Here is a 19,178-nt window from a genome sequence, read left to right as displayed (position 1 = left end):
ACTGTATATCTGTCAATTTACGGTGAGATTTCTGGAGAATACGTTGTGAAGTTGCCATGCAGTAATTTTCAGTGGTCAATGAAGCATTTTTAAAGTACTTATACTCTGTAGAAAATGTTGATGTGAATGTCGGTGAAAATATGGCTTGACTATGTTTGCAATAAAAAAAACTTTAGCGGTAATATCTTTTTACTTTGTTTAAACGAATTCTGATTATCGTAGTTTAGTATTTTTTGATTTTACAAACTTCTTTGTAAATAAACAAGTTGAGTACTTCATAATAAATTTCAATTAAGTTTTGATTGCTTTGATTACTCCGTCGGAAAAAAATTCGACTAACAGGTTACAAAAAATCGCCATCCCTAGTTAAAACTGCACACGCTTCGTAAAAGAGTTATGTTGACCTCCATATTTGTCTCCTCGAGAATATATGTCTCCAGTCCCTATATAAGCCTCAGCTTTGTTCATGGTTCGATGTGTTTTGCTTCACGAATTCTACCTGAGCACAAGTCTCCTTCAATGTCATTGTGATGTACTAGTTTGTACTTTGCCACGTCAGGGAAAAAAGTTACTAAAGATGTTCGATATTACTTGAAAATAAACGTGAAATAGACACAAATGCACGTTCAATGTAATAAAACGTAAACAAAAAGAACAACTCAAGATGTACATGGACTACATGATGCAGGGACCAGCTAAAATCAATCAAGTGTAACTTATGCAAAGGGTTTATATACCACCATGTTGATATAGAAAATGGGAAAACTTATACGGTGTATGCCTATTTACGAGTCCTGTTCAGTTGTAAGAGACTATCAAACCTCAGGAAAAACATTTATTCATAAGTTTTTAAAATGTCGTATTTTAATAAAAATTAAGGACTGAAATTCGTTAACAAAAATTAATCGAAGGTTAACAGGGATAATTTTTACACAACTCATTGATAACATGCTTAATTCGTGCAAGTAGCCATTCCTTCAGTTCATTTAACTAAAAAAGAGTAACGCACTACTCATTGTCTATTTTCGTTGGATAAATTCTCTGATAACAAAGAAAATAATCAATATAAAATCAGTTTATTCTATATACAATACTATTCAGTTAATGAGTTGGTGGCGGGAAAAGTCCCGGATTTTTTCCGCACATTGCTTTGTTGTGACAGTCTGTACACTGATTAGGCTGCACTTCGCCACACTGACATCCGCCATTTTGGCAGCATGCGCAGTCGAACAGATTCGTGTTATATGGACAACGACATCCGGTGAAGGTGGCAGTATAGTGATCTACCTCTGTAATGTAAATTACACTACCTAAAGAATGTGTTACTGTAATCCATACATACCCGCATTCTGAAAGATGCCCCGCCATAAATGACAGTTTTGTTAAACAAGCATGTATTAGAATGAAACATATTTTTGAAACCAAAATCAAATTTCTCCTACACAGTAAATGAATTTAAAGGTAGAGATTTTAAGCACCGCATTCGAAATTACCTGGTCTGTGTACCCCTGTCAATCAAGTGCATTAAGGTACATCATTGGGTGCTAGAACTTAATTGACGTTTACTTACTAGTCCCTGTGTATACCCTGTACACCTTGTTTGGCACTCATGGAGAACTTCAAATTAACTTTTGATCCTTTGATATTTACCTCACATGTTATAGAGAAGATGTATTACTATGAAATTTTTAGCTTAATTATATATAGACATACATACCTTTAGTGTTTGAAATAATTATAATATTCTTCATGATAATATATCAAAATGTGGTATAATAACTTTTTTTCAAAGCTCAACAAATATTCGAATAATAATATTTTTTTTAATTGATGGGACACTTTGACACACATTCAAATACAAATTAATATAAATTATTGAGATAAAACTTTATTTACAACTTTTGACTTCTAATTTAAAATTGTCTCAAAATCCCAACAAAAGTAAGGTTTGACTTCCTGGGTATTTTACTGTGTATTTAATCACTTCCTGTGTATAGGGATTAGGAGACAAACAACCACAGGCAGACTGCTAGCTCTCAAGACATTCACACCTGTACAAAATAAGCCCCCCACCCCTCACTTGGAATTTATCTCTTCTGCCTTTAAGATCAAACAAATCTTCTTTTTTTGGGGGGGGGGGGATTCTTATTTTAAAGAAAAAAGAAGAAATATTAAATAGTTGGAAATGAGAGCAGAAATTGCACGTACACTATATAATATAAAGTGGGCTGTCCCTTAGCTACAAGACAGCGGGGTGATTCCACCCCCTCCTTTCTGTGTGCGATTCCTACCTATGTGCTTGGCTTGTGAAACTGTAAAATGAACTTGAAAAATTCAGGGACAGTAAAAATTCTGGCACAGTTACAGTCATTGTAAACAAATTTTCTACATGAGAAACAGAACATCATCAATTCCAGTGATGGATGTTTTTCTAGAGCTACTTGTCTGTGATGCATTCGAGAAGTTGTTCTGCTGTTTGACTATAAAAAAATCTCTCCGTTTTTAAAAAAATGCTATTCCAGAATATCATCTTGAAACTTATTTGATCTTTCAAAAAAGTTTGAAATTGCAGCAAATCGGACAGTATGTTTTTTTCAAGAAGACACATAATTTGATCAATCTGATTAAAATCAAATCCTTTGATGTACTCTTGTGTAGCAATCTATGTGAGGGGATCAAAGGATCTGATTTTTATCAAATTGATAATTTGATCTATTCAAAAAGGTTTCTTCCTCCAGTTTATACAGAGTTGTGGTTAAAATGACAGAAATCTAAAATTAAATCTTGAAATTTCTTTAAGAACTTAAAGGTTTCTTTAAAAATTTGATAAATAAATAAAGTTGAGGTTTATTTGACTTTATGCTTACAACACTGAAATATACCTGGTTTTCTTTAAGGTATGATACTCATGGCACAAATTTATTAAGGATTGTTTGAAGAGCATATTTTAGAAAATTACTCATATAGCATGAATCAAAATCGCTGAAAAGGGGGGTCTGAGTACATCTTACTATGCAACGGTATCATTGACTTGATCTTTTTGCATTTTAATTTGAAACTTTGGGGTAAAAACTTTCATTTCAATATCATACATGTATCTTATCTTACCAGAAGTAATCGAGGCAATTAATATTATCTTATTTTATGTAAAGAAGGTTAAATAATACATTAATTCTAAATAATTATTTGCACTGACCTTGCACAGTTTTGCTCGTTGTCCAATCATTAGTAGACGTCGAGGGGTCACAGACTTGCCCTTTGTTATTCTGATCACCATTACGGTAGCACATACCGTCTATAAAGCAACTGTTTGGCTGTTTACATAGAAAAAATGATAGGAATTATAAAAACAGTCTTAATGGAAAATGAGAAAATAACGATCTCATAAAACTGTAACAATACAATTCTGTGAACAGGTGGGATCAAGTGCCTAGGAGTAGTAAGTATCTCCTGTTAAGCTAGGGAATCAGCCGCCTCTGCTATTTTTAATAGTATTAGGTTTCACGCTACAAGTTTTGGTGGCAGCAGTGAGATACTACCTGGTAGTATTTTAATTGAATTTTTTTTCTTTGTACAATATCAATAATCATGAATATTGATTAGGTCAATGCTACAATACGAGAGCTCGAGAGCCAGATTGCCTCATATGAGCTGGGGCTTTCACAAAGGAGCAACTCCACATCTTTAAGAACGCCAAATAAAATAGTCAGGTTACAGACTCAGGGTTTGCAACCTCACATGATGTGGATGATATTGAATTAGAGGAACAAACTGGAAACAGGAGGAAATCTGTAACATTCGGGGATCGTGTCGACACTGCAAAGGAATCAATGGAAGATGAATTCGACCTTAGCCCTTATTTGAAAAAGAATGATCAGGAGACGCCTAGAAGAAGAGCCAGTGTCCAATGTAACCTTTAAATCACATTTTGAAGCATGTGCAAAGTTAGGTAATTAGGACGAAACAAGAAGGGATTGTACTTGTCTGTTTCCCTAACAGGCAGTGCTCAAGGTGTACTTGGAAATTTATCGGATGGTAAAGAAATGAGCTACAAAGACCTGATATCTGCATTAAGTGACAGATTTGCTCCACCAGATCAAGTAGATTTGTATAGAGTTCAATTGAAAGGAGCGGAGACAGAGAGCGTCAGAATAGTTGCCAGAGCTTGGTCAACTAATCAGGCGTCTTGTGAATTTGGCATATCCTACAGTACCTGCAGATGAAAAGAAAATTCTAGCTAAAGACCATTTCATTGAAGCCTTAGCCATATCTGATATTCGGCTGAGAATCAAGCAAGCCAGACCAAAGAATTTAAATTAGGCTGTAAGAAATGCAATCGAACTAGAGGCTTTCCTGAAAACTGAACAAAGACTAGGAGGCGTGAATTCATCTTTGAGAGCTGTTGGGCAGGACACATCTAGGGATGAATTAACAGTAGAGTTGAAAGAGGTGAACAATACCATATTCAATCTTCAGAAGTCGATGACGTCCATTGTTGAGGAGCTCAAAGAGCTTAAACAAAAACATGATGATCTACAAAAAGACAGACAAAGAAACCTGAATGGAAGAAAAACGCTACTTGTTATAACTGTGGCAAGAGAGGACATCTCAAAAAGGAGTGTCGCTCAAAACAGAATTCCAAGAATATCAATGCAAACCATACATTGCTGGTATTTTTGTTAAAGCATCTATTGATGGTTTTGATTTAAACATTTTGGTTGGCACTGGAGCTACACTGTTTCTTTTGGCTAACAAGCATATGATAGACTTCCCGAAAGCAACAGCTATCAGCAAAGAATTACCCTCTTACGATTTATGGGAAATTCAATTCAAACATTTTGTATAGCACCCAAGTTGTTGTTACAGAGTTGACTATCGATGCAACTTTGGGGTTAGACTTTTTGCTCGGAAACAAATGTGTTGTCGACTTAACAACACAGATTTTGGAAGTTAATGGGAAACCCTCACCTTTGAATAAAGCGGGTCATATTGGATGTTACCATGTTGCTGTGGCAGATACCATTCATATACCACCCAGATCTGAAATTGTCACGAGTTGCAACGTGTGTATACCTGACAAGGAGCCATTGCCAAGAGGTTTAGGGATACTGGAAGGCGATAAAAATTTTTGCAATCTAAAAGAGGGATAATTGGCAAGGTACTTGTCACGAACCAAAACTCGGTTCCTTGTCGACTAATGAATCCTAGTCCAGATGTACAAGTCATTCACAGTGGAACCGTTGTTGCAAATTTGACACTAGTTGATGGCATAGTAGAGGAATCACATCAAGCGACAACAAAACAGTTACAGGAATTACCAAGAGACAGTCCTGTGTGATCTCCAATGGGATATATGTCTTATATATCTCGCTGATATTATTATGTTTAGCAAAACCTTTGAGGAAATGACACAGAGAATCTGCAGATCGTGTTTGATAGATTACAGTTACTCAAATTGAAACCAAAGAAATGTACCCTTTTTGGAGAGCAAGTTGAATACTTTGGACATATTATCTCCAAGGCCGGAGTAGCAACAGATCCTAAAAAGGTAGACGCTATCAAACACTGGACAGAACCGACATCTGTTAAAGAATTAAGTTCATTCATTGGGTTATGCAGCTATCGGCGGTTTGTGAAAGATTTTGGGAAGATTGCAAAACCTTTACACAAGGTAACAAACAAAGATACCAAATTTAGGTGGACTGAGGAATGTCCGCGTTTGATCAATTGAAAAGTTTCTTAGTTAATGCACCTATACTAGCTTTCCCTGACTTCAGTAAACCTTTCGTTCTTGACACAGATGTGAGCGACATGGTCATAGGAGCTGTCTTATCACAGAGCCAGAACGGATGAGAGGGAGTCATAGCGTATGCTAATCGAACACTCAGCAAAGCAGAGCGAATACTGTGTCACCAGGAAAGAGCTATTAGCTGTCGTCTCTTTCATAAAATATTTTAGACACTATTTGTATGGACGGAGATTTTTGGTTCGTACCGACCATGGCTCGCTACGATGGTTCCTCCATTTCAAACAACCAGAAGGCCAACTAGCGCGATGGATCGAAATTTTGGGCATGTATGAGATAACTGTCGAACATCGCCCAGACACTCAACACAGGAATGCTGATGCCCTCAGTCGACGTCCCTGTGGCAATTGTAAATACGATCCAGACTGGGAGGCTCATTTTCAGGCGAAAATAGAAAAGGTGCCCAATAAGTGTTCTTGGTGTTTGCAGTGGAAGCGAAGATGATTCAGGTAATAACTATGAAGATGAAGAATTTTCTCTTGCTGATCTACAGAGTAAATACATGGAGATTAGTCTAGTGAAACATTGGCTCGTGAGCAATGACAAACCAATGCAAACTGATCTTAGTTATAGTGGGGTCATGTCGAAGTCTCATTTGGCACAAAGAAACATGCTGGAAATAAAAGGGGACTTGCTTTATAGGAAATGGGAAGATGACAAAGGAACTACTCTCCAAGCGATCATTCCATTTCAAGACAGACGCAAAGTTCTGGCTTACTGTCTTAATCACAAAACAGCAGCAGGACACTTAGGAGTCAGAAAGACACTGAGTGAAGTTAGACAAAGATTATATTGGTCCGGTTTGCAAAGAGACCTGAGACATTATGTAAAAGGATATGAAATATACCACCAGATCGAAAGGTCTGACGAAAACGAAAACAGCTCCGATGAAAACAGTGGGAGCTGGTATGACAATGGAAAGGATTGGTATTGATATTGTGGAAGAATTGCCTCGAACAGAGGGAGGCAATCGGTACATAGGTGTTATCTGTGACTATTTCACAAAGTGAGTTGAGGCATTTGCAATGCCAAACATGGAAACGGTCACTATTGCCAAACTGTTGGTTGAACAGGTGATATCACGATTTGGGGTGCCGGGATCTGTGCATTCAGACCAAGGCAAGCAGTTTGAAAGGGAAAATTTTCACTGAAATGTGTAAAATATTGAATATCAAGAAAACACATACAAGTCGTTATCACCCAGAATTTGATGGATTTGTCGAAAGGTTTAACAAAACCTTACTCACGATTTCGCATCTTCTGGACTTCCAGCACGCCCTTTAATAAGAAAACCCCGTGTTTCTGTGGCTGGTACGCAGACAGAAAGGAAGGTTCGCAAAGTAGAGTGGACCATTACTAAGTGGAAGGAAGGTGAAAAAGACATGGAGCACATCGTAATGGTCGAAGATTAATGAGACATAAGGTTCTGTGCAAGAAGAGCAGATGTTTCGTTAATCGAAAGTGACTGTGGGAGCCAGCAAGAGCTGTAAAGAGCCGAACTGTAGAAACTGTGCTGTAAGAGCCAGTATTAAAGAAAAGAGCTGTAGGAGCCGGTATTAAGAGCCGATCTGTAAGATCCGGTAACCATAAGAGCCGAGTTGTAAGAGCCGATCGCTCAAGAGCCAGCATAACTTTAATTTATTGTATATAATTGATTGAAGACAGGTAGTCTCAACATTTATCTGTATATATTGCTTAAACGCATATTTGTATATTTTGAACCTGCCAGGTCCTCAGAAAGTTAACAGGGGATTCAGCCGCCTCTGCTATTTATAATTATATTATTAGGTTTCACGCTACATATTGCCCGATGCTCTGATTTTTGAATCAATTATGAATATTCTTTTGGTTATATAGTTAACGACATTCTTTGTAAATTATATTGCCTTGTGCTCCCTTACAAATTTGTTGAATCAATCATCGATATCCTTATGGTTTTATAGTTACTTACGTTCTGTGTACAGGCACCTGCTGATGTACATTTCATACAGTAACCATCAGCCACAATAAACAGAGCGTCATGGCTGTAATGATGACCATCTGACGTCACTGAAATTTTGAAGCCCTGGGCACCGGTTCCTTAAAACAAGAAATACGTTAAAAATCCATTACAGTGGAAATTCTTATCTCGATCATCGATATCTCGAATAAAATGGATAGCTCTAAGTCAATTAGAAGTCCCCAAAACTTTTTCTTCATGTAAAATGAGTAGCTAGAATAAGAGGATGTCTCTAAGTTTTTTTGTTCCATCAAGATATAAACAGATCTGGGGAAAATTTAACAACAACAAAGCAATACAAGAGGTGCATTACACCCAGAAAAAACTAGCATTTAGACAATTGATTTGCTGGAAATTACCTTTCATAACATTACTCTCGGGAATGGGGCATTGCACCTCTAAGAAATTGAGGAATTCTCCTTTTAAATTCACCACCGGGCCAGACTCGATAGGCGTTCCAGCTGACAGCTGAAGATAGAATTATGACCAAAAAACAAAATGCTATGAGTTGTCTCCAAATTTTTTGAAAATGTGCTATTTTTTTCTTCATCATTTTGGACTAGTATTTCATCAATTTGTCTAATAAAAAATACGATCCAAATATATTGCTATTTCATGAAACATAATTTCTTGTAAAACATGACAAAATTTTAAATTTACATTTAGGGGTGTTATTCTACAAGTCAGATGTGACGACTCCATAATATTATCCACTATAACATTGGCCTGTCGACATGGGCGTCTTCTAATGTCACACTGTCCATCACTGTAATATTTATACCAACTCTGTAGTTTAACTCTTATGAATATATGATTGTCTTTGTTTCTAGCAGCTCACTAGTTATATCATACATATGAGATAAGTACCAACCCCCTTATTCTATGAATGGTTGGCGTCGATCCAATTTTAACAGAACAGTCGGCTGATGTGTAGCCATGGTTACAATGACACGTATCTCTGACGCATTTTCCGTTATTCGAGCACTGGTTTGGACAAGTTAAGATGGAGGGATTCACTGTTGGGTCACCGTTAATGTATTGGATGTTCCTAGGATCCTTAGCAAGTTCGTTGTAACAAATGCTATCAAAAGCATTCATGTGTGCGATCTCGAATGCCTCAATACTATCGGAAAACTGAAAAAATTTTTTTTATCAAATTATATTTTTTCTGTCTTTTTTTTGTTTTTTCACCTGAGCTGAAAGCTCAAGTGAGCTTTTCTGATCACATTTTGACCATCTGTCTGTACACTTTTAACATTTTCGACTTCAATGGGAGATAATTCAGAAATAGTGAAAATTTGTTGATATCTTTTAAAAATCTTCTTCTCAAGAACCACTGGGCCAAAAAGTTGAAACTTATGTGACAGCTTCTTTACCTAGTGAAGATTCAAGTTTGTTCAAATGAAGACTACCCGGGGTAATATATAGGGAAAAAAATTAAAAACTTATTCGCAAGAACAGCAAAGCCATGATTAGTCATAATAGTATGGAAGCATCCTCAGTTAGTGAAGATTCAAGTTTGCTTAAATTATGACCCAAGGCATAGGGAAGGGTCACAATGGGGGAACAATTTTTACAAAGGAATATATAAGAAAAAATCTTTAAAACAATCTTTAAAAAATGTCTGTTCAAGAACAGCGAAGTCATCAGTTAAATTGATAAGGAAGCATTCTTAGGTAGCGTAAAATTCAAGTTTGCCATCCCTACCCCCCACCCCACCCCCATCCCTAATGTAAACTTTTCAATACTGAACTGATTTGGGTTTTTCCTAGCCAATGTGCTAAGATGAGCGTTGTGGCCCACGGACCTCTTGTGATTTCTTAAAAGCAATTTCAGAATAAATGAAGTACAAATTTCCGTGAAACATACTTATTTTTTTTTTTAATAAAAAACCCGCTATTATCACATAATATAACATAAATAAAATTTAACTTCATTAAGCATTATCATTCACAATTATAGCCCAGTGAGTATGAAAACTGATGTCCATTGATTGGTCTACCTTGATGTCTTCCACACATCCGTCCAGCATATCAGCGAGGATGCCGATGTGTTGACAGTGACTGTAGAGGGAGGATTTAGTTATCGTGTGGTTACAGGAGGATCGGGCCTGCCCCTCTGTTATTCCACTAGGAGTGGGAAAGGAAGCAGCAGCATTTCTTCGAAACCTCCCTGTATCAGAACAATGTTCCTCCTATAGTCACGAGCATGCATAGTATGCAGGTGTATTGGATTTATCAATGCTTATAGTAATTTTTCATTCACACAAGAAATATATGAAATTTTGGTTATATGTAATATGTAAACGTGGTAACCATACTTGCTTTGACCCTCGGGTCAGCTGGTAAGTCTAGATCTGGGTAATGGTCGGTATAGGCGCGAGCAGAACGACGAGGATGCTTATTCGTGCTACCACTTATCACCTTGCCATCTTTAGGCTAAGATAAAATTAAAGATTGGTTCCAATATATCCATGCCATCTATAGGCTAAGATAAAATTTTAAAAATGGTTCCAATATTACTGATACTATAGCTAAAACAAGACGATTCCTTAACCAGAGAAAATACACGCAGCATCACAAAGAGTTTATACTACGTACTTTGCTTGGATTGATGGCGCCTTTTCCCACTTTGGTACAGTCTACGGCCGTACCTGTTTTGCAAGAACAGTATTCAAACTTGGGAGCAAGATGTTTCTCGTATTTGGGAATTTGATAGAACATACTTGAATGGCCAGGTAACCTACAAATGTTACACGCATTTAAAAAACCCCTTCAATCCATTAAATAAAGAAACATCGTAAGGTATTTTTTGTTACAATTTCTAAGAGTCAATGGAGTGTTTTCTCTTAAAACATCACTGATTAATATTTTATCTGTTCTTGTAAAAAAATACACCAAGAATTATGAGATGTTTCAATAATGACATTTTGCAGCAAAAAGTTCATCTTACATCCAGCTTTTAGCAAAGTTAGCCACCGTTGATGGTTTATAAAGCCTTCCGTCTCCTCCAAGAAAATCGTCCCCATCGTCGCCGTTCCAATTCCCACAGAGACCCTCACTGGAGCCAAAATCATCCGGGGGACCTTGAACATCCACGTTCATGAAGGGTAAATGTTCGTTGCCATGGCGACCTTTTGATATGGCTGTTGCAACCTTAAGTCTGGCTCCAGATGGGAAATTTATCTATTACAATGCAAAAGAGACAAGCTGATTGGACATTATTCTTTGACGGAGTTTTTTTTTTAAACACATTGCTAAAATCGAGCAATAATTTTTATTATTCATACATTTTAATGGCTAGCAAACAACAGAACAGTTCTAATGGTACTAGTATTTGCAACACTATAAACCAATGTACTGTATGTATACTAGTAAGCAAACGATCAAAACAAGCGACAGAGTCTTTTTACAAAAGGAATGCACTGAATTCAAAAGTAAAACATGCAATGTAGATTTAACTCATGTTCATCATAGCCATTTAACAGTACGCTTATCGTATGTTTCAAACAAATTAATATTTTTGGCATCCATTGAAGGATGTTGAAAATGACGAAATTCACGTTTATTGTTCGTTCTAAAATGTTTATATTTCTACACCTGATTTTGTACTTTCTAGTCGATTTCTTTATTTAATTCTGTGAAATTATCTCAAACTGCTGATTTTCAGCAGTTTTGGCCGAGGTGTAAAAAATTTTGGTCTAAGGCCAATGCATATTTTTATAGGTTGGTTTTTAAATTCGATAAACGGCGTTTTCATGGTTAACAAATATATAATAATAATAATATAAATTACATTCAGGTTCTCGAATGGAACACACCTAGCATAATACCAGAAATACTTTGACATTTGTTTCTGCATATTAGATTTTGTACGAAAGAAATGTGTTGCCATGGTCATTGAAAATGAAAAATTGATATAGATTTCATCAAAATAAAAAAAATCTGTTCATCGATTCCTCATCCCGGACAAATATGTTACCAATATGTGGGTTACTAAATCAGGAAATTAATACATTCATTTTCAGATGTTACAATATATTCTGCAAAACATTTCATTTGGATTTTTCAGATAGAGAAAAGATACCATCTAGACGTTGTCGATAAAAGTCAGAATACCTATATGGCTTTCCCAACACCACGATTTTAAGATCAAAATTCATATTCCTAACATTTTAATCAATGCGTGAACCTTCTCTATCCAGTCTGAAAATTACTGGTAAACTGAAAATTGGATCAGGAAAATGAACAAGGAGATAGATACATGTACATACTTGATTAAACGCATTACACCATATATTGAAATAAGTCATAATATTGCTCACGTAGAAAATTTTTCCAGATTTATCCCTGCTAACAGTGGTTCCCTCCAGAGGGTGTCCAGAGGGATAGGACACCGACGGGGCTTCAACAACTCCTGCTCGCTTTTCACACATATCGATTTCAACTACATCGTTTCCTTCTCTTGCAACAACCGCGCATGCACAGGGATTATAACTTCCACAAGGCCATGTTCTGACTTGAACCTTAAATGCAATTGTAGCTTAAGTTTTGACAAAAGATTAATTCAAAGCCATATTAATTTCTTTGAATAACAGTTCAAATATCATACCTCAAATGGTCTCTTTTGGTTTTTAGATTTATACAGTACCATATCCCCAACTTCGTAAACATTGTAGTTTCTTTAGACAAAAAATGTTTATTTATTATTAGAATTATGTGTGAAACGAAATTCACTAAATGATGAAAATAAGATTTGAAATATAGAATTGTTGTTTTACTTTTTATAATCAAACCCTCGAAAGTGGGGATCTCCAGATAATGTACAGTGCCCGTGGTCTTTGTCTGTAGTTCCCACCTGTTGAAACAGTAGAATATCTTTATAAATTCTGTAAAGCTGAGGAAGATTTACAATTGTGAGTTCTGCAACGCTTTAATTCAGTACACAACCTGTTTGTTGCAAGCGTATATAATTATTTCGAAAATTGTTTTATCAATTAATTCCATTAATATCAAATTATTTTTCCTAGGAAATTGAATGTCTTCAAATGTTTAACTGGGGAATTTACAAGATTTCTACAATATAGTGAATCTTTAGCTAAAATGTTTCCACACATTTTTCATTTTCTATATCATTAAGATATCTAGTTCAAATTTGAAAACAACAATATATTTTGTGACCTTACCTTGATAGGGTTTATAGTGTAGTTGTTCCACATGGGATGCAGAAAATTGACTATAGGTTTGAATGCAATTTCTTGTACATGGTTATGATCTTTGATAAAATCTCGAGTGGCCTTGATTTTGAAAGACGTTGAGTATACCCCAGTGGCATTATCAAATTTGAGGTCAAAGTGACAACTTGAGAGAGAGGCATCTGGTATTAAAAGTAGAAAAAAAAGAGTTATATTTCACTCCAAATTACATTCAAGATCTACTGGAAAATAATTCAAAACCCTGTAAAACATTGGTAATCTTTACCTCCTGGATTACGTAAACCCATGAATTGTATGGGTAGTTTACATTCAGTAGCAAACAAGCTTTTACAAGGGATAGGAATGGTGGACTCGATAGTAACAGTTTTCTCTGGCCCACCCTCATCTACGTTAATCTGGTCTGTAGAAACCTGTTAAAAAAGGATATAATGTATGCAATATTTGACCTCCTTCCCCCAAACACCCTCTTCACATTATACATCATTAAAAAATTAAATGTACACCACACAGACATTCTTTAATTATTTACGTAACCTCAAGAGTTTGTACTTATGAGTAGTAGTTTTTGCATGAGGAATGCGCGAAAATTATGTATACACGGTATATTTAATTTAGGATAATCCCTTCCTACCGAAATGCCAGCTTTGACTGGATTGTAATAAATGAAGTCATGAAAAAAAAATGTATGCAAACTGGGAATCTTGAGACTTTCCTAGATTTACAGACATGGCATATTATGATTGATTACTCTGATTCCGGCCCAGTATGCATTACTACTGAGAGAGTCACTCCGAACTCCTTGTCCATGAGAGGGATGGAATGACGAAACGTTACATCTCAGCTACAAAACCAAAATCACATGAATTAGGGAAAAATGGTTTCAGCAAAAAAAAAAAAAAAAAAAAGAAAAAAAAAGAAAAAGAAAAAAAAGGAAAATCGAAGCAATGCAGTAAGATTGTTGCAGTAAGATTGCATCTCTGCTTGATTTTGTACGAGACTATTTTGAGTGCAGTGACACAAACTTCTTTTCCCAAATTTCCTTGAAGTTTTGTTGCGTCTAGATATGCTATCCTCGAGTCCCCTTTCAAGACTGTTTGAATCGGCTGATTTGTTTTGTCCAAGAGCTCTTTACCATCCACTGTCCACGTAACTATGAATCCCACATCTGGTTGGCCGATAGGGTAGTCGATTCTACAAGGAAAGCGAACATCCTTTGTCGCAGTAACTTCCGGTTTTGATAGAACCGGCATTGATGTGAGTTTTGGATAAAGATCTGAAAAATGTTAAGCTAATATTATAATGTCAATATTTTTCAAAAGGGAAAATGAAGTTAATGCATGTATTCATTCTTTAAAAAAATGTTCAAGACTAGCATATTTCAAAATAAATTCCTTGAACACATACACATATACGATAATTAAAAAATTACATGAATGGCTTGTTAACTTTACAGTTACATGAACAGCTTGTTAACGTCTTATGTTATCTATATAATAGCTGGTTATTAATATAGTTTGAGCCATATACCTGGACAGTTTCCACCAACAGCAAGTTGGCCACCTACAGCGCATACTTTCTTGTTGCCTTTAAAAGAAATCATTAATGGTAAATCCTCATACACCCCTGATACTTAATTATATGCAAAGCAAATATTTTGCGAATTGTCTAACAAATCTTAAAAAGAGATGAAGTTTTCTGTTTGAGACTGTCTGTGCTTAAATCTGATTTACAGGAAAGGTGTTAAAATTTTTAGGCAAACTTAGAATCGACGAGGTAATCATACTGTTACATGTATTATTAGCATTATCAGGAAATATAACTGAAATTTAACATTTCACTTTGTAAGAGTTATGTGCCTTTTTCAAAGCTTTTATGAAAAAAAAAATATGAGTCAGTGATATTTAATATCATAGTTGTGTGGACTTGAATTCCATCCGTATCTTATCAAAATACGCGGTGCTTTTCTTATTTGTGTGCAACAAAAATCACTAAAGGTGTTACTCTCAAATGCAACATATAAATGTCCTAAAATAAAAAAAAAATGCTGAGAGAGAGAGAGAGAGAGAGAGAGAGAGAGAGAGAGAGGAAACCTGCACAATAAGCCATGGCGCATGCTGGAACAGTCTGGAGGTAGTAGACGTAAAAACTACCACAATTCTTCACCTGGATGTCTAGAGAGAAATCACAACAGCTTTGACTAGAACTACCATAGATATTGGAGCAGGCCTTCCTGTGGACAATACCGTCAGTCTGGGAGGGATGGGAACCCTGCATCCACAGAGGGAAATGGGTTCCGCAGTGGTACTGAGTCACACAAGAGGTGGGCATCTCATCATTGTTATCAAACGTATACCACCCGGCCTGTAATCCATTATCACATTGAAGATGATCCGTTGGCTCCGGTTGGAACTGGCTGCTCCTGTGTGGCTCAAGGAGTAACCCGTGATTGCCACGTAAGCAAGGATCTTGAGCAAAAACTGAAGAAAAGAAATGAAAAAAAAGAAGAAAAAATGTCATATATTCTGTAATTACCTAATAAACGTAGTTAGACGTCATGTTTCTATAATTACCATCCGAGTTTAAGTTGAAGTCACGTTTGTATGAAAAAGGTGAAAATAATATAAAGAACAGTTATCAATTTCATGAATCCTTTAAACATTTTAAATTGTGAGCAGGGCAAAAAACCCCGAACTTCTGGAATCACCAAAGGTGGAATCAGGTACCTAGGAGGGAAAAGCTTCCTTGTCATCCGGTAACAACCGCCCTGAGCCCCCTGTATTGATCAGGTAAACGATGTAATCAGTTAATTAATGCAAAATCAATGTCCTAACAATTGGTATGAAATATGTCAGTTCAAATACGACCAAACCATAGGTTGTATTTGCAAAAGAGGTCTTTATAACGACTAAGGATTAGAAAATTGCTGACCTTAAACAAGATTATTGAAAGCACTATAAAATCAACTTATTTGTCAGTAGAATACCTCACTTTTAAAATTGATCGTAACTAGAGCATGTTTTTGCTTACCTAATCAGCTTGGAGACATAGGCACCATATGCAGGTGATAGTGCAATGTTACTTTATAAATAAGGGAAGTTAACGATGACAAAGCTGAAGTCGTCCAATTTGCCATGGTAGATGTCGGGTTCTATAGTGACCTACCAAGCTAAGGTAGATGTCATGTTCTAATTGTTCCTCCGCTTTCGCGAAAGCGAGGGGACATTAAATCTCATTCTTCTGTCGGTCTGTCTGTCACAAAAACTTTAACCTTGGTCATAACTTTTAAATGAGAAGAGATAGGGTTTTATATTTCACATGTACATAACCTATGACAAAACCTTTCCAAACATTTTGAACCTAAAGACCTTGAAGTTTGACCTAATTTAAAAAAAAAAAACCTTTGCTTATGACTTTTGATTGAGAAAAGATAGAGCTTTTATCTTTAAGCTATGCATTACCTGTGACAAGATGTTTTCAAGCATGCTATGATTTTTTTATCTTGACATTCGTGTTTGACCTAATTTTCAAAAATTTTAACTTTGGTGATTACTTTTGAATGACATATGTTTGACAAGTGCATTACCAGTGTCAAAATGTTTCCGAATGTGCCATGATTTTTGACCCCGTGACCTTGACCTTCAAGATTGACCTAATTTTCAAACATTTTATCAGTGTTGCTAACTTCATATTTGTCACGTGTATAACCTGTGACAAATATTTCTAAATGTACTATGATTTTAACTCCATGACTTTGACCTTTAAGTTTGATCTAATTTTAACAAATTTCAACATTGCTGATAACTTTTGATTGAGAACAGACATGGCATTTACATTTGAAATGTGCATTACCTGTTTCAAGACCTCTCCGATTGACTACTCTGGTTTTGGATATTTTTTTCACATGTGCATTAATTGTGACACGGCCTTTTGGATTGTATTATGATACTTGACCTCATGACTTTGATCTTGAGGTTTAATGTAGTTTTGAGAAACTATAATCTTTGTTATAACTGTTATTAATTCAATAATTTATGTCTTTTTTTGTATGATATGCTCATACAAGACAGGACACACAAACAAGACAGTTACAATATGTCATAAATAATGGCATCCCATCCATTAACACACCGGAAGCAGAGAACAACAATTCTTTCAATTTGTTTGTTTTATCTACAAGTTTAGGTGGGAGTCATGTTCTGGTTAAAGCTCAGTCAGATTTCCCGGCCGGTGGCCGTAGACCGGTGGTAATCGGTGGTGTGAGCGATGGTCCCAACATCGGTCCTAATCGGCCAAGTAGTCCTTGAACACATCTGTCACATCCTACATACCCCTGCCGACGATCGGACGAGTGACTCCAGAGCGAAACAATTTTGACCGGCGTGGCACCGATTACCGACCGGACATCGGACAGTCTTCACCAATCATCCTACAATGCTCGGCCGGTGACTGGACGGTGAATCGGACATCGTACGATTATTGGCCGGCCATCTTATAGACATTGTCGGATGCCCGGGTGATGGTTTGCCGAAGTAACTTGAACTCCCGTGGCAGATGGCGATTCTTTCTGACAAGTAGGATAAAATGGTCTTGGCATTGTTGTTGTCTGCTGAACGAATGTTGTACATGTACATGCGAAAAATAACGCGCTTATAAAGGCAATATTATAAATTATAATATTTATACTATATTTATATTTATTATAAATATTATTTATAATTATCATTTGTAATAATATTATATAAAATTAATGATAGTAATAATAATATTTTTATATAATAAATAAATATTATGTATAATTATTTTTATAATATTTATATTATATTTATTAAATTATATATTTATATATTAATAAATTATATTATATTTAATATATTATAAATTATAATATTATGAATATAATATTATAAATTAGCATCGCTAATCATAAACCGATGTTCGAGCGGTAATCGGTCGATGTATATTGCATGTACATCGCTCATAAATTGGTGAATATCGTTCGTACATCTTTCGGACATCGTTCGACTATGGGGCAATGTTTGGTCGAACATCGACCGATGTCTGTTGCCCACCACTCACCCCAGAAGACCTCAGATTCAAAGGACACTGGACGATGCTCGGCCATACATCCACTGATCCTTGAAAGATTTGTTAATGATGGGTTGCCGATTAGGAGCGATGTGGGCATCGGTGGAGACATCGCTGATTTTTAACTACAACTTGTTTTCTCCCGATGAACCTCACCGATTCGCCCGATGGCCTCAGTCACCGTCCGATTACTATGGATGTCCGACCGGTCATTTTTATCAAAAAACGCATTGGTTACCCATCGTATACCCCATCGCTTGATAATGTGACTGATACTTTACTTAACAAAGTTTAGGTAGAAACTTTGTTTTGTAGTTACCTTCCAAGTTTAACTAAGATATGTGTTCTTCAGTAGCCCACTAAACCGAGCTTAGGTAAAAGCTATGTCCTATAGTAACCTCTAAGTTTAGGTAGAATGTATGTTTTTAGTAACTTCCAAGTTTATGTAGAAATTATGTATTTACCCTAAAGTAAACACAAAATGTTATTTCTCTTTTCAGGGCATATTTCATCAATTCTCAACAATATAAGGAATCTTGCATACAGAAAAAGAAACGTGAGTGAAAACAGGGCGTTATTTCTCGCTACTTGGATAGATATTCAAACAAGAGTGGCTCAAAACTTCTGCATTTTCAGTTGTAGGAGTATTAGCTAGTATCAGGGCTATTTCATATCCTAATATTTCTACTTCTTTCAGTCCGTTTCACAACACAATCTAATTTCTAAAAAGTGAAACCATCATATGAAAGCAAATATTTTCTTATCAAAGATGTCAATCCTTAACAAAATAAAGGAGATAAAATAAATCTGAAGCCACACACCAGTGACACATTAATCTATTACTACAGATAATCAGACTTACCAAGTGTAAGACTACAAAGAAAAAGGATAATGCCCATCTCTGAACGTCGTTAACTTATGGCCCGAGTTCACAGGTAAAACCTTTATATAACACAGTATACACTTTGGTTCTGATAAGCTTTTATAGACTTCTATGCTAATATTTGGCACTTTCTGGGTATTTCCCCTTGGAGCACTGACTGAAATCTATGTGGAAATAGTTTTCACTTTGA

General features: G+C 35.9%; 1 protein-coding gene across 1 annotated transcript; it reads right to left on the bottom strand.

Annotated features, from left to right (window-relative positions):
• Positions 1 to 1,100: 1,100 nt before the first annotated feature.
• LOC133173809 (von Willebrand factor D and EGF domain-containing protein-like) lies at positions 1,101 to 19,081 on the bottom strand. Its single transcript, XM_061308857.1, has 20 exons — positions 18,968 to 19,081; positions 15,111 to 15,497; positions 14,548 to 14,604; positions 14,043 to 14,293; positions 13,769 to 13,861; positions 13,286 to 13,430; positions 12,991 to 13,181; positions 12,586 to 12,662; positions 12,417 to 12,486; positions 12,130 to 12,330; positions 10,758 to 10,990; positions 10,406 to 10,547; positions 10,126 to 10,243; positions 9,808 to 9,977; positions 8,677 to 8,939; positions 8,466 to 8,571; positions 8,165 to 8,273; positions 7,758 to 7,885; positions 3,197 to 3,314; positions 1,101 to 1,289 (listed from the first exon to the last, which is right to left on the bottom strand). Exons 1-20 carry the CDS (start codon positions 19,002 to 19,004, stop codon positions 1,102 to 1,104), a joined length of 3,084 nt encoding a protein of 1,027 aa, XP_061164841.1. The 5' UTR covers positions 19,005 to 19,081; the 3' UTR covers position 1,101.
• Positions 19,082 to 19,178: the final 97 nt, after the last annotated feature.

The sequence above is a fragment of the Saccostrea echinata genome, unplaced genomic scaffold (genome assembly GCF_033153115.1).
Source record: "Saccostrea echinata isolate AGI-Se365-2 ecotype Australia unplaced genomic scaffold, CSIRO_AGI_Sech_v1 ptg000056l, whole genome shotgun sequence".
Taxonomy (NCBI): Eukaryota; Metazoa; Mollusca; class Bivalvia; order Ostreida; family Ostreidae; genus Saccostrea; species Saccostrea echinata.
The sequence above is the reverse complement of the archived record's forward strand: the minus strand, read 5'-3'. Positions and strand labels throughout refer to the sequence as shown.

What these genes read in the sequence shown, in the direction of transcription:
- LOC133173809 (XM_061308857.1), bottom strand. Translation starts at nt 19,004, where the DNA reads ATGGGCATTATCCTTTTTCTTTGTAGTCTTACACTTG. An exon ending in AACTTTGCTAAAAGCTGGAT is followed by an intron (nt 10,548 to 10,757) that starts GTAAGATGAACT and finishes TAACATTTGTAG; the next exon opens with GTTACCTGGCCATTCAAGTA. An exon ending in CAGGTGCCTGTACACAGAAC is followed by an intron (nt 3,315 to 7,757) that starts GTAAGTAACTAT and finishes CTATGTAAACAG; the next exon opens with CCAAACAGTTGCTTTATAGA.